Source organism: Protopterus annectens, chromosome 9.part0 (genome assembly GCF_019279795.1).
Source record: "Protopterus annectens isolate FY-2018-M chromosome 9.part0, PAN1.0, whole genome shotgun sequence".
In the NCBI taxonomy this organism is placed as follows: domain Eukaryota; kingdom Metazoa; phylum Chordata; order Ceratodontiformes; family Protopteridae; genus Protopterus; species Protopterus annectens.
Window position 1 is genome coordinate 76,345,702 of NC_056743.1, and position 15,052 is coordinate 76,360,753.

General features: G+C 35.3%; 1 protein-coding gene across 2 annotated transcripts in view; it reads left to right on the top strand.

The window, feature by feature from the left end:
• Positions 1–15,052, top strand: part of LOC122811043 — a 442,144-nt gene that overhangs the window by 287,622 nt on the left and 139,470 nt on the right. For both annotated transcript variants that reach the window (XM_044082579.1, XM_044082578.1), the window contains one exon: positions 1,486–1,786. In XM_044082579.1, the coding sequence (XP_043938514.1) occupies positions 1,486–1,786 (301 nt within the window). The remainder of the gene's footprint in view (positions 1–1,485; positions 1,787–15,052) is intronic.

Here is a 15,052-nt window from a genome sequence, read left to right on the forward strand (position 1 = left end):
TAGATACCATTATTTAGGTCAGGGAGCTGCTGTTTTATGGTATTTCACAATCTTTGCAAATTATGCACATAATATTTTCACAATATTTCAAAACAATGTTACTGTACAAAACCTTAACTGTTATGTGACAAACATCGGAAGCAACATTTTGTGCCTTAATGTTTGGTGTACAATTGTACCTATTGATTACCTGTAGGTAACTCCGCTTTTTTCTTTCTTTCTTTTTTTTTCTTTTTTTACATATTTATTAAATATTACATTAAAAAAGTGACATGGTTACATATACAGTAATAGAAAAGAAAACGAACTATGCTAACATTGCTTTTTTATTTTCATACATTATCTGAAATTGTTGAAGCTATAATAATGTTGTTAATACTTATAACTGATTTACCAAACAAGCATTTTTATCTTGGCATGTCTCCACATTGCCCATTGTGTTTTAATGTCAGTTTTTTTTTTCAGGCACTCATTGCTTGTACACCCTACCCCCATCATACTTGATGTGATTATCACACTTCATTTTTGCATTATTAATGTAAATATATCAGATTTAAAAAAAAACATTTTGCAAATATTCTTTAATAACTCCAAGTCTGTACATCTCAGACTGACAAAGTTTCACTTTTTATACTTACTAAAACATGTCAACATGCAGAGGCCTCCTCGCTTCTTTAGTTTTAGGTATGTATCTGTAGCAGGACTTCAGAAATTGGAATTTGAAAACACAGATGAGTATGCTCATCTCAGTAGTCCAGGGAAGTCTCCTGTAAAGATGAATGTAATCTTGGCAACTGTACTCATCAAGCAAGTAAATATTTAATGAGGTGCTCAGTTCATGTACCCACAGAGATAAGGGGGTGGACTTCTTAATGAAATACATATTGTCCTGCACTATTTAGACTATATAATCCATTTAATGGTGCTACCAGTATATATGCAAGCAGATGCTTAAAAGTATTCTACTCAGTGCAACAGTAAAAAAAAGTAAACCAGACTTAACATATACAAGCAAGGATATGCTATTTTATTTATTTTTATTTTACATTTGCTTACAGGAGTTGTCTGACTGAGCCAGTGGCCCTTTTTCAGCATAGGCCCGGGGAGAAAAGCTCAATTACAAAAACACATTACAAACATTACAATAAATCAATAATAATGAAGACTACATAACTTTGCTAAATATAGGTAGTAAACAGTTTATACATAAACAACAAAGTGGGGGAAAAAGAAAGCTAACAAATAAACTAGCATGAAATAACTTGTGCCATCATAGAGAAATGACTGATCGGTACATCAATATCATGGTTTTAGTGGTAAATATTTATGAGATACATGTATGTTATATGAACAATAATATGTCTATTGATATGCTAGTGATATTATAATATCATATTAATAAAAAAAGTAAAGGATGTCACTTACTTTCCCTGTTTTAGCAAATTCATTCTTTTGTCTTTTCTTTTTTTCTTATTGTTGTCTTAGGAAACTGAGCTTAACCACCAGTTAGTGAATATGTCTGAATGCATTGAGGCTTTGAAGAAAAAATCTGCAGAACCTAACACTGAACGATGTGCAACAGTTCAGAGTAAAGTCACTGAGAGTCAGAATACATCAGATCTGGAGAAACAGCAAACTGTGAGGAAAAACACTGAAAGTAGCTTAACAGTTCAAAAGGAAGCTACTGAGAATCTGGAGAGAGAAACCTGGATGTCTGTGCAGACAGCTGAGAGGCAACAACCACCAACAATAACAACAGTAATACCAAGCAAGTCTCCAGCGACAGGTAAATATATGATGAACTTAAATTTGTTTTGCTGAATAGTATCTGTTTGGTAGTGCTTATTTTGTACTGCTAAAGATTTATAACAGCTGAAGCTTATTAAATAAAGTGCTGATTAGGGAACAATTATTGTTATCCCTGCGAGCAGAGTGATGATTTTTTTTTTTTTTGATAAGGCTAATTTGGACAAGAAATTCTTTGATTATTACCATAAATTACCATAACTATTGTCAGTCATGGTGACTCCTATAAGAAAAGCAAATGTTCTGCAGGACAGATGTACTGTTAACAAAATAAACAGAGTTATGCAGCCACTCAGCATAAACTGGACAGTACATGACAGGTCAGGTCTGTGTCTTTGAGCTCGGTCATATATACCTGAGCAAAAGATGACCAGCACAGACCATAGAGCTGTGCTATACTGTCCTACTACTGGATGTGTAATTTAGAGCAGTTCAGCACAGCAGATGATATTGCTATGTTTGGGGTTGGGAAACAGAAAAATATGTCACAGAGAGTACATCACAGTGTATGAATGGTCACAAAACGTGTGTGTGTGTCGGTCATTCAGCAGCAGTGATGGTGTGTGTCGGTGGTGCAAGTCCATGGTCATATTTGCAGGACTGGCTGGAGACTTTAAAGCAAGATAGAGCTGCAATGAACTACTGACTGGTTAGAGCTAACTGTAATAAGGGTGAGACTATATCAAAGCTGGGTCAAATTTGTGCATGTTACAATTAAATAAATGCACAGTATCAGCTGAGACGCTTATATATTAAGGTATCCTTAGTTGCAAAATCACAGTTTCTCTAATTCCTCTCCTTGCCAACCCCAAATCCCAGTCATACCTCTTGGATAGTTAGAATTTTGCAAAATGTCCAGATTTTTTGTCTGATATTTTTGGTCTGTTTTTCATAAATGCTGTGGTTTTCTAGCAAATCATCGAAGATAAACAATTGCAGACAACTGAGTTTCAGACTTCATGTACTTCAGAAAATGTTTGCTAATGCAAAACCTGTTATTCTAGCAACTTTCTAAGTTTCTTAGGGCAATATCTAATATATGTCCTTGCTTTGGGGCTGTTGTCCCTAACCAATTATATTTTGCTTTATCCAAAATTCTAGCGCTAAGAGGTGTGTTTCAGTACTTCACTCATCTTGTATACTGTTGGTATTTTATTTTCACTGTGGCTAATATGCTGCTTCATAATTTAAATTAGCAGGTAAGGGCAAACTATCATACAAATCTGTACTGTTAAATGAAAAACAAGATGTGACTGTTTTTAAAGTCCACATTTGCTATTGTAAGGCATGACACTGTTGATATGGTGCTTAATCAGAAGCCATTGTGCTAAAAAAATGCAGTCCACCAAATTTAGTAAAAAAAAAAGCACAAATTCTCTTCAGCCCGCACACCTGAAGATCTGCATATTCTATTTCAGAAATTATTCTTCAGTGTAGATAAGACCACCCCCCATTACTCTACTGTTCAATAATATCAGTATATCCCAAAATCTGCAATTCCATGTAAAAAGCATATCCCTGTACCTCTTTTAAACCCCCACATAACTCAAAACACTGAAAGCACACAGTGTACTATCTGTTAATATATATAACAATAAATTTACTTACCTACACTGTTATGATGCTACAACTATAATTAGAACAATCAGTGACTTCTGGTTAAGAGCATTCAACAAAAAATAATTGCAATGAGGCAGCAGTTGACCAAGTTAGTTTACTCTGCTATAATATAGTTTACTAATACATTTGCCATCCTAGGGGTCTCACCACATCCAATCATTTCCAAATCAGGTCTTTACTTGGTTGTAGCAGATGACCAAGCACATGACCAAAAAAAAATCTCACAGAGGATATCACTAATCTATCACAGATGATCCATACATGTAAACACAGCTCATTCCTGATCATATTCATGCTCAACTTGGATCAGTGGAAAGGAAACAGAAAATGTACCCCTGGACTGCCCCCTGTACTACTAATGAGCAGAGGTGGCTCTTAAATGGTTTATCCCATACATGGGTCCCCTCAAATTATCTATGGTATGATCCCAATTATATCTACTAGAAGTAATATAACATTATCGACTATACAATAGGCAATGCCAGTCTAACACCAAAAGGGTAGATTAATTCAAGCACAAAAATGAAAAATGACTAGGTTTAAAATAGCCTACAAGGGCAGCCAGCTTAGTACTTACCTATGAACCTATACAAATAATCCCTCTATTTATTTATTTATTTTATTTTATTTTACTTAATGATGCTTACGTGTTGTAGGTGGTAAGCAAAACACACCAGGATTAAGGAGCTGGTAAGAAAAATAAATTTTTCCAAAACACATTTCTTCCAGAGTCACAGTGCCACCTGCTAGCTCACTTATGCAATAACACACCATGTTGGCCAAAATTTACTACATATGAAAAAAACAACCATCCCTTCTCTTATTACTTTTACTACTCCAGCTTCATTTATGCCACAGAAACCATTTAATGATCACCATTAAGCATGCATCATATTGAACCCGCTTCCCATTTTAGGTAGAATGTGACAAAAGTTATGCCTCTTATTTGGCAGATCTCTCTTTCCAGAGTCCACCTAATGTAAAAAAAAAAAAGTTTCATTACTGATCTGCTATTTCGTCACAGCTGATGATTAGAGTATGGCCTCGCATTTTCATTTAGAGAAAACAACACTCTCAGCCCCTAAAATTAGACGTCATTTCTTCCAGACTACTGCTGCAATATGCACACACTTACAAGATAACCATCATTAATAGCTATTCAAAGAAAAATAAACCTAACCTATCATCCCCAGTTTAAAAATGACTCTCTCTCTCTCTCTCTCTCAAGTAGAAGTACTTTTAGCAATTTTAAAGGAAAACATGAAACCGAATTACTTTCCTCATTTTTAAAATATATCATTTCATAAATACATAAGCAATCAACATGCATGGTTTACTTCTAAACTAGTGGTTAGTTATTTTTTAATATTGCAAAAGACACAAACAAGGAACCACAATCAATCCAAAAATGCAACCAGGTCACAGGAAATGATGGAACCATACCATAAAATCCACACATCTTTAATAAACTGATTAAACACTTTCATCAGACACACTGACTTCATTAGAATCTGGTTTACAATACACAAACACCAACATTTAACTTCCAATTAACCATAATACAACATGTTTTTCCAGGGCTAAATTAATGTATTTTCATTGCTAGTACCTTGAGGCTTATGTTTTATAAAATTTGATTTTAATGACTATTACTATACAACGTTGTTTTTGGTTGGTTTTATTTGTTTAGGAGTTAATGAATATATTTAATAGTCTGTTTATTAAAGGTGTGTGGGTTTTACCATGTGATTCCATCATTTCCTGTGACCTGGTTGCATTTTGGATTGTTTGTTAATATCTTATTCTATGTACACTTCCCACATCACCCCCTTCTTTCATTTTCTCTTTATTCAATAAGTTTATAGGTACTATAATATCTTATTCTATGTACACTTCCCACATCACCCCCTTCTTTCCTTTTCTCTTTATTCAATAAGTTTATAGGTACTTACTAGGCTATTGATCTGGAACAATCTAAAGAAACCATGAACTGCATTCTCATGGTAATAATTAGCCCTTATAGTTTGCAATTTGAATCTCCAAAGATGGGCCACACAGGTATATATACATACATACATGCATTTGTTGTCCATGACAGCCATTGAAGCTAAACAAGGTGTGAATTTATGGTTAACCATACATTTGCCCAAGTGGCATCTGAACAGAGTAAGAAAAGTGGTCTTCTTTATTCAGAGGGGAAGCCGGTTCCATAGAAGTGGTATGCAATTAATGGGTCTACTTTAATTAAACGAAAGCGGAATCTGTCGAATACGAATCCATTGACACATAAACAGCAAAATGCGATAATGTCGAACATGCAAAACTGCAAAATTTAAACAGCGAAACAACAATAGTCGGTCAACCCCACTGCCCATAACATACTACCTATGCAAACACAGCAACAAGAAACACATACAAACACTAACCAAAACCCTACTACTAACCCTAAATTAAAGCACCAAAACCCCACTAGTAAGCCTACACTAAACCCCACATACACAACTATCTATGCACGACCCTTAACCCTTCCCTATCCCTAAGGTCTGTAACTACCGCACATTTACCCTAAAGAACTATACCCACACAAAGTAAATATTCCACACACATACACTTAACAAAACCCTATACTAAACCTTACATACCTTACCTATCTATGCACTTTCCTTAACCCACACCCTAACCCTAAGGTCCGTATCTATCGCACACTTACCTTACGGAGCTATACCGCAGACGGGCCAACTATGACAATTCGACATTTCTGATTTCACTATTTAGTGCATTTGACGTTTCCGCATTTTGCTGTTTATGTGTCGATGGATTCATCTTTGACAGATTCCACTTTTGTTTAATTAAAGTAGACCCCAATAAATAGCTATCCCTCCAGCAGTTTTTGTTAATCTTGCAAAGGAGAATGAGATCACTTCACTTGAGTGTGCTTTTCTTATACCATTGGACTTTCAAATGTGTAATAGGACCAATAAAATAGGATCTGTTAAGGCTTAATCTGCGAGGCAGAGGTCACTTCTCAGTAAACTGTATGAGACCAAGGAGACAGAGACAAAGCTTTGGGATGATCTGTGAAGTTTTTGTGATTTAGGCCCCTGATTTATTTATTTATTTATTTACTTATTCATTTATTTATTTTTTGTGAGAAAACATTGTAGTTGTTCCAGCTATTCAAAGTGTTTGGACAGGGGCATATTTAAACATATTTAAAGTGGCATTATACTCCGTAATCGGCCTAGTGACTGCCGAGTTCAGAAGAACAGTTATGTCCCTGTAACTGAATGTCAAAACCTTCAAAAAGCTGTGCAAAGAAAAAGGACTTAATTTCAGTAGTGGATGCATGGTGTTCAAAGGGTAGCTGTCAATATACGTTTCCAAATCCCCAGCAGCAGGATCAGTTTCCAGGGAGGTGTTGTCAGTGTGGTAGCTGCAAGGGATTCATGCTTCCATAGGCTATAGGTATACGTTTATTGGCATTTAGTTTCATTTCTTGGTTTTGCTACCAACTACTTGTTTGAGACAATCCCTCTTGCAGGAACATTGTGTCATCTGATTATGATGTTACAAGATTTGAAATCATCTGCAAACTTGGAGAGCCACAATCCCTTAACATTAGCTTTGCAAGTTATATACCAATTAGCATTTAGTGGGAAGAGTTTGTCTAGGATGCCTGAGTGTAGGATGGCTTTGAACACCTTTGAAAGTGTCCAGATGGTTAGTGTGCACTGATCTTCCTACGTCCATTGTCTCAGTACTGACCTTTTCTTTAAACCTGGTTTAATACTTACTGTTTCTTTCAACCCAGGGTAGGCATCAGTGTGGTAATAAGTAATACACTTATATTGTCCACATTCAGTATCCAATGCTACATTCCCCCAAGGATTTTTATGTAATACTCTAATAACTCTAAATTTAAAGCTATGTGTTTCCTTGTTATTCATCACGTTTGGCCAAGGCATTTTTTTCTAATTTCCCACAAAGATGTTCAGCCACATGTTCCTTCAACATCCTATAAGTTTTTGTCTACATAAAATGAGGAGCAGTTCTCACATTTAGCCAAATATACCACATTTTTAGTTTTATAAGTAGCAAAACTATTGAAGTAAAATATGTTCTTTGTAATGGGATGTTGAAATTCATTTTACTGATCAATAAACTTACAAGTTTAACAGGCACAACATGGAACCATACCCCTTCTTTTAATATTGAGTTTAGATCTAATATCAAAATCCTTAAAAAAAAGCTGTTGCCTTAAGTTTCTACATTTTTTTTTATAAATAAAGGTTGTCTGGTCACCTATAATTCCCTTCACAGTTATCAGAGGACCACAAAATAGACCAATTCAGTTTAATTATCTTTTTAATACTATTAGTATGTGTATTACACTACACAGAATATGTTAGTCTATGTTGAGAGCTCATTTCTGCTTTTTCTTCTGAATCAGCTTCAGACCTAGAAAAGTAAGACTTAGCTACACTGTCTTTTCCCATACCTTTTACCTTATTATAATTAAGAATGTTATCATCATTTCTTCTATCTTAAAATTCACTATATAGTTCATTAATTTGAGTTATACGATCATTGCTATCTGAATTTAGTCTGCTAGCTGTCAAGGAAATGGCTGCTTAGTATACCATTATATATATATATATTTATATATATATATATATATATATATATATATATATATATATATATATATATATATTAGTGTGTGTGTGTGTGTGAGGGGTGCGTGCTCTCACTATGTAAGTATCTAGATGTTTTGTTTGAGCATCTTTCCAAGAGCTCTTATTTCCCAACTCACCATTTTGCACATATATACTTATATCCAGAAAATTAATACTATTTTTAGATAATAGAATTTCAAAACTTAAGAAAGTAGTAGTGGAGTTCATCAAATTTAAAAAAAAAACAACTCATATAATGTATCTGAATTACCATACATAAAAAAAAATCATCAATGGAACATTTAAAAAACATAATATTAGAAAAATATGTATCGTCAGAATCAAAAATAAACTGTTCTTCCACATAGAAAGAGATATGTTGGCAGAGGTATTAGCTGTTGAAGTACCCATCGCAACTCCTTTAACTTGATGGTAACATTGTTCATTAAACATAACTATATTGTTACAGAGTACTAAATCTAACAAGGAATGAAGAGTTTCTATTTCATTACTTGATTTAGATGTATACTTGGCTTCAATCCCAAAATCATTAGGGATGACTGCAGTGTAAATAAGGAATTTGCATCTAAAGTAATGAAAATATAATTATCAAAATATATCTGTTGAAGCTGTTCTTTTAGATTTTCTTGACAAGAATATAATTGTGAGAAAAACAATCTGTAATACCATTAATATAACTTTTAATATATTTAAGAGTGAGATTAAGTGCATTTTCTAAAAAGTTAGACATAAACTGTGTCACCCAGCAAGTACCAGCAACTATAGATCTCATTGGAAGAGAGATTAGATTTTTATGGATTTTAGGCAGTCAGTAGATAACTGGAATAATTGGACTGGCGACATCCATAAACATATAACCAGCCAAAGAAATGGAATTAGTAATTTGAAGATCATATAAATAGGACTTACACTTATAAATAAGTTTTTTGTAAATAAACATAATCTACAACATGAAATGTATTAGTGTCCGATAACAATTGAACATGCTAGTATTATAGTCTTCTTTATCCATAATCACTATAGTTCCCCCTTATCAGCTTGCTTTATTATAAATGTGTCATTACTTTTTATATGTTTCAATGCCTAAAGCTCATCATTGAAAAGGTTATAATATTTAACATGCTGTTCATTATTAAATAATTAATAGATCTGTTTTTCACACATACTCTGACATGCTGCCATGACTGGTTTGACTAACGGGCATAAACAGCTTTTCTGCTTGAACCTATAAATATTGTGAGAGGAATTGCCTTTGAAGAAAACTTTCAACTTAAGCTCTCTAATAAGTAAATGAAGTCCAGTTAGTGCTTCCCTAACATCTCCAAAACTAGAAGTTATAAAATCCAATCCTTTTTTTAAAACATCATACATACATGAGTTCATCTTAAAAGAAGCCATGTTCAAAACTTCATTAACTATCTTAGTTTCAAAAATTTCCACATTTATATTGTCTACCTTTCACTAATGTCCATATTTGAGCTTTCCAAATGACTGCTCATGTTGGGACCTTGATATTGTCTCTGCACCCTTGTATTCAATGGCCTTTCAGTACTCCATTCCCTTGCTACTAAAGGGCAATTTTGGTTCACAACTTTCTACGGTAGTTGCATAGAGACACATAAGGGTGCAAAACACAGGTATCATCTTTGCCACTAACTGTACTACAGTTATTTTCAAAGGCAGTACCTGCAGTAGATTCCAGCTGTATTTCTGAAGACCTCCGCACACTCAAATTTGCTCCTGCTGACGTAGTTGATATCAGCACAGCTCCCATGTCACATCCTGACATTGTCTTGATAACCTGCAACACTGGAGTAGGACCAATCACACCTAGATTATACATGGATGGGCCTCCTTCTTTAGTGCATTCATGAGGAAATGCTCTAATCTGATTGGTGGATACAGTATTCACCCATCTTAAATTAGGTTTTGGCCAGGAAAATATTTGACCATTCCTGAAATCTTTTAAATCATGAGCAAACTTTTTCTTATTAACTACAATAAGATCATTCTCATATTTGGTTAGATAATGCAATGTATTCATATATAAAGCAGAAACCAGATCAAAATCCTTAGATGAAACAGTCTTGTTTTCTAGCTGGATTATTTCATTCATTAAATGCTTTTCAATATCAGTAAAAAAATCATTCATTAAAATCATAGTCACAGCTTAATTTCAGATTAAGTTCTTGCCATTATTTGAGAAGCTCTGGATATGTGTTGCCATAGGTGGGCATCTTAGTTATACACAAACTCCTAGGCACAATGTTCATAGCCAGATGTGCATCAAAATTTAAGCACTGCCATTGCAACCTTTTATACACTTGTACTTTCTTCTCTAGAGTTCTGATATCACTGGAAAGAATAACTTGAACACCACTTGTTGACTCACCATTCAAGGCAATGGGTGCTTGTGGCAAATTCAAAAGAAAAGGATTTTCTTGCACCTTCAACAAATTTTTAAACTTTTCGTTAATTCCATTGGCTCCATTCAAACAAATAATCAGCTGTGCTGTCTCCATACTTCACCAGGCAGTGACAGATAAAACAAAGAACAAGAACAAAGCAAACAAAAACTGCCACAAACCTAGCAAGAGCCCCCCAAATAGAACAAATGCTTAATAGCAGAGCTTTTGAGACAACTCGTCCTCAATGCTTACAATACTCATTTAAAATCATCATCTTTATATGGACACACAAAATCACTTATCTAATTGACTAACCAAATGCAGCCATAATTAAATAATTATTAAACCACTCAAAGTGAGATCATTATTTTAAAGGCATAATGACCTTTTCTTTAAAACTGGTTTAATGCTTACTGTTTCATTCAACACAAGGTAGACATCAGCATGGAAATAGTTAATCTACTTATATTCTACACATTCAGTACCCAAAACTACACCCCCCCTAAGATTTTTATGTAATACTCTAATAACTCTAAATTTAAAGCCATATGTTTCCTGGTTATGCATCACAGGAATCACTTTCTTCCTCTATTCTTCTGTTTTACTATCCTTACCAGCATCATTTTCATATTTTGTAAACAACATTTTTTGAAAACAAACATCAATGGAGTCACCATTACCATCCACAGCATTACATTGGGTGGCGCAGTGGTGCATCGGTTAACATTGTCACCTCAAAGCAAGAGGTTCTCCTGTTCAGTTCTTGGCTGGGGTGCCTTCCGTGTGGAGTCTGCATGTCCTTCTGGCATTCACATAGGTTTCCTCTGGGTGCTCTGTTTTCCTCCTATATTCCAAAGACATGCATCTGGAGTATTTCTCCCCGGACCACCACTGAAAATGGGCTCTGTCTCAGTCAGACATTTCCAATAAACAAATGTTAAATAACTAAAAATGCAATTGTAATTAAGAGATTTTATTTCTTTGAGTCAATATGTTAGAAATATCCATATCATATATCACTATAATTTTCTTTTACATCATCTGTATGTTGCATCTTCTCTGCTAGTTGGTCCTTTGAGAGAGCAGCTGATGCATTGAACAGACTACCAAATTACATTAAAGCAAGCACTAGTTTGGATACTTATTATGGGAACAAGTGTTACGGTATATTGGCAGGCTAGAAGTGCATTAATGCCCATGCTTGAAATATAAATGTATGTATGTATGTAGGTATATGTGCGCGTAATTTAGAAGGGTAAGTATCCACTTCAGATCAGTTGAAAGTCTAAGAACTATACAAGTCCTATTTCCTTCCCTACAAACATCTCTATAATGTAGCCAAGGCATCCACTCACTATAGTATTTCTGTCTAGCTGTTACTTCTGTTAGTCTGCTCCCCTGCTCTGCCAGGTCATAGGTTCATGACAGGCTAGCTGCCCTTGCAGGCCACTTTAACAATAACCAGTTTCCCTTTTTGCACTCAAATTAACCTATCAGATAAGGTTAGAGATTGTCCTTAACCATTCTATGGACTATAATTTTATATTACCCCTAATAAGAATAATTAGGATTATACTTTAGGTAATTTGAGGGGACCCATTCATGGGATAAAGCATTATTTATGATGTGACTCTCATGGGGTAATTGTTTTTGTTTCCCATCCATAGATCCAAGCTGTGCTTGAATATAGACAGGGGTGAACTTTGTTTTATGTGGATGGGAAGTCTTTCCAGAACAGTGATATCTGCTACAAGATATACCTGTCCCTCCAAAACATTCTCTTGATGTTGAAGAAAAGATTTTGATCCCTAGAATGAGTATTTCTGATGGCATATGACTTGCTGATGTACAGTAAATCCATCAGTATTGGGTTGGAGGATGCCTTGTATGCCAGACACAGGTCACTTCTTAGCAGTGTGTAGGATACAGAGTATAGTGACAGGGCTTTGGGTCGATCCATGTAGGACCTGTTGTTTAGGCCATGTATCCCTTTATTAAGGTATCTGTGTGGGAGTTCCAGTTGTTGCATGTGCCTTGCCAGATATTCCAAAGATGACATTATAGTCAATGATTGGCTGAAGTAGGGCTGAATAAACGGAGGCAGTGATATCCCCAGAGCTAGACACAATCCCTTTGTTTATACACTGTGCAATATCGAAGGACTTTCTTACAACATTGGACACATGTTGGTCAAAAGTTATGTCACTGTCCACATACATTCACAAATCCCTAACAACTGGGTCAACTCTTAGGGGTGTACTTTCAATGTGGTAGTTCCCTGGGGTAGATGACTTCCCAAAGGATGCAGTAATGCATTTTTTTGGCATTTAGTTTCAGTCCATGACCTTGGCTCCAATTATTTATTTGGGACAAACATTTATACAGGATGGCTAAGTCATTTGGGGATTCAATGAATGTCCTAGCTTGCAGTTATCTTCAGGCTTATTCAACTATAGCCCTTTCAGCCCTTAGTCATCAAGCATTTTGAATACATCTTAACCAAAATGGTAATTCCTTCCTCTTCCATTTCCTCTCAGTATTTTTAGCTACAAATAGAGTTATTAGGACTTTATTCTGCATTGAATTATCCTGTTTCCAAGGGTACCCCTACAGAAATAGTTCCCTCATCAGGTCAACATGCTTGTCAAACAGGTTATTAACTATTTCTTAAATAGATTTTTGAAATGATTCAAGTGCTAGGCATGATTATAATATATGGATCCACTCCTCTCTTTCAGCTTTTCTGCATCTCCATCATTTATACCTGACTATTGGAAACATCTGACGGATATGCCTGCGGTATGCAAGTATTTGTACAGGTATTGCCAAGCATCGGTCCTTCTAATTCTGTCACATAACCTTTTACCATACAAAAGTTAACAACACGCAATCTGCATACAATACCCCCTTCCCAGACCCATTACAGTTAAAACATACAAATTTAATAATAGCACCAACTATCTATAATCCCACAAACATAAACCATGCAACATTTATCTTATTCACGCAACAATTTTACCCAAATGTTACACAGAAATAAGACAAGTTTATATCAAAATACTTAAAATTTATAGTTCACATTGCATTGCATCTCATACTTAGTAGGGACATTCACACTAACCCTGGCCCCCAAATAAATCCAACCCATCTAGATCTTCAGACCCCAACTCATCCCCAACAACTATTAACTCTCCCCAGAAAAGGTACGGACTTACTACTACTTAATATAAATCTCAAGAGCATCATGAACAAAATTCAAGAATTGCATGCCACCCTTGCTCTATATATTCCAGATATAGCCCTTATAACAGAAACCTGGCTAAAACCAGACATCTCGAACAAAAAAATACTTCCCCCAGGATACAACATACATAATCTAGAAAGACAACAGAACAGAGGTGTTTGTATTGCCTTTCTATACAAAAGCAATCTCAATTTAGAAACTCTAGACCTAACCATTCCAAACTTTAGCACCACCAAAATGCTGTTTACTAAACTAACATCTAATCCAAAGAAACATCTGACCATAGTGGGAAGACTATGTCCCACCTGAGAACAATCTAACTACTCTAGAACAAATCTTCAGTTGGACAGCAACGTCCCTCCCTCAGGAAACAATTATAATGGGTGACTTTAATGTGCACTGGCTCTTCTGTAGCTCTCAAAATCCCACTGTCCACATTAACCTGCATGATTTCTCACAAACAGTCCAAACTTGTACTAGAGTAGACAAAACATCAAACAAACATTCAGTCCTAGACTGGATCCTTACAAACATATCAGATTTATCCCTACTTTCTAGAGAGCTTCAGTGACCATATTCCAACTTACATTCTCCAACACTGAATAAATCCACATAAACTTACCACCTACTACCAAATCCAAGATAAGAAAAATTTTATCCCCTAAGACTTGACTTCACCACTCACTGCTCTCCCTTTAGATACTGCAGTTCAGTGCTTTAACTCACCCTTCCTCAATACCCTAAACATCTTGCCCCCCCCCCAACCAAACAATAAGGGTAAAATCCAGTTATGCTCCCTGGTAACCAAAGAAACCAGATCTTTGTTAAAAACTACAGATAAGGCCTGGGAGAAATGGCTCAACAACAAAACTACAACTAACAAACAAACATATCTAGGACTATGAAATAAAGCTAAAAACAATATTAGATGAGACAAAATAAATTACTATAGCAGTGTCCAATCAAAAAAAATCAAAGAAACCCACAAGAATTCTGGGCTGCCATCAAAAAAATCCCACACCCAGGACAAATTAGTACTCTCTCCCCAGCACTCATTGATACTAAAGATAATATAACCTCACAATTTAACAGATACTTCACTGAATCAATATTAGCCCTCATAAACAATAATTGTTCTTCCCCAAACCAGACTCACATAGCACCCACACTAGAGCCCAATAACTTCTCTTTCCAGCCTGTCCCAATAAACACTATAGTTAAATATCTCAAAAGGCGTAAACCTACTACACTTGCTGCTGACTATCTACCTGTCGAAT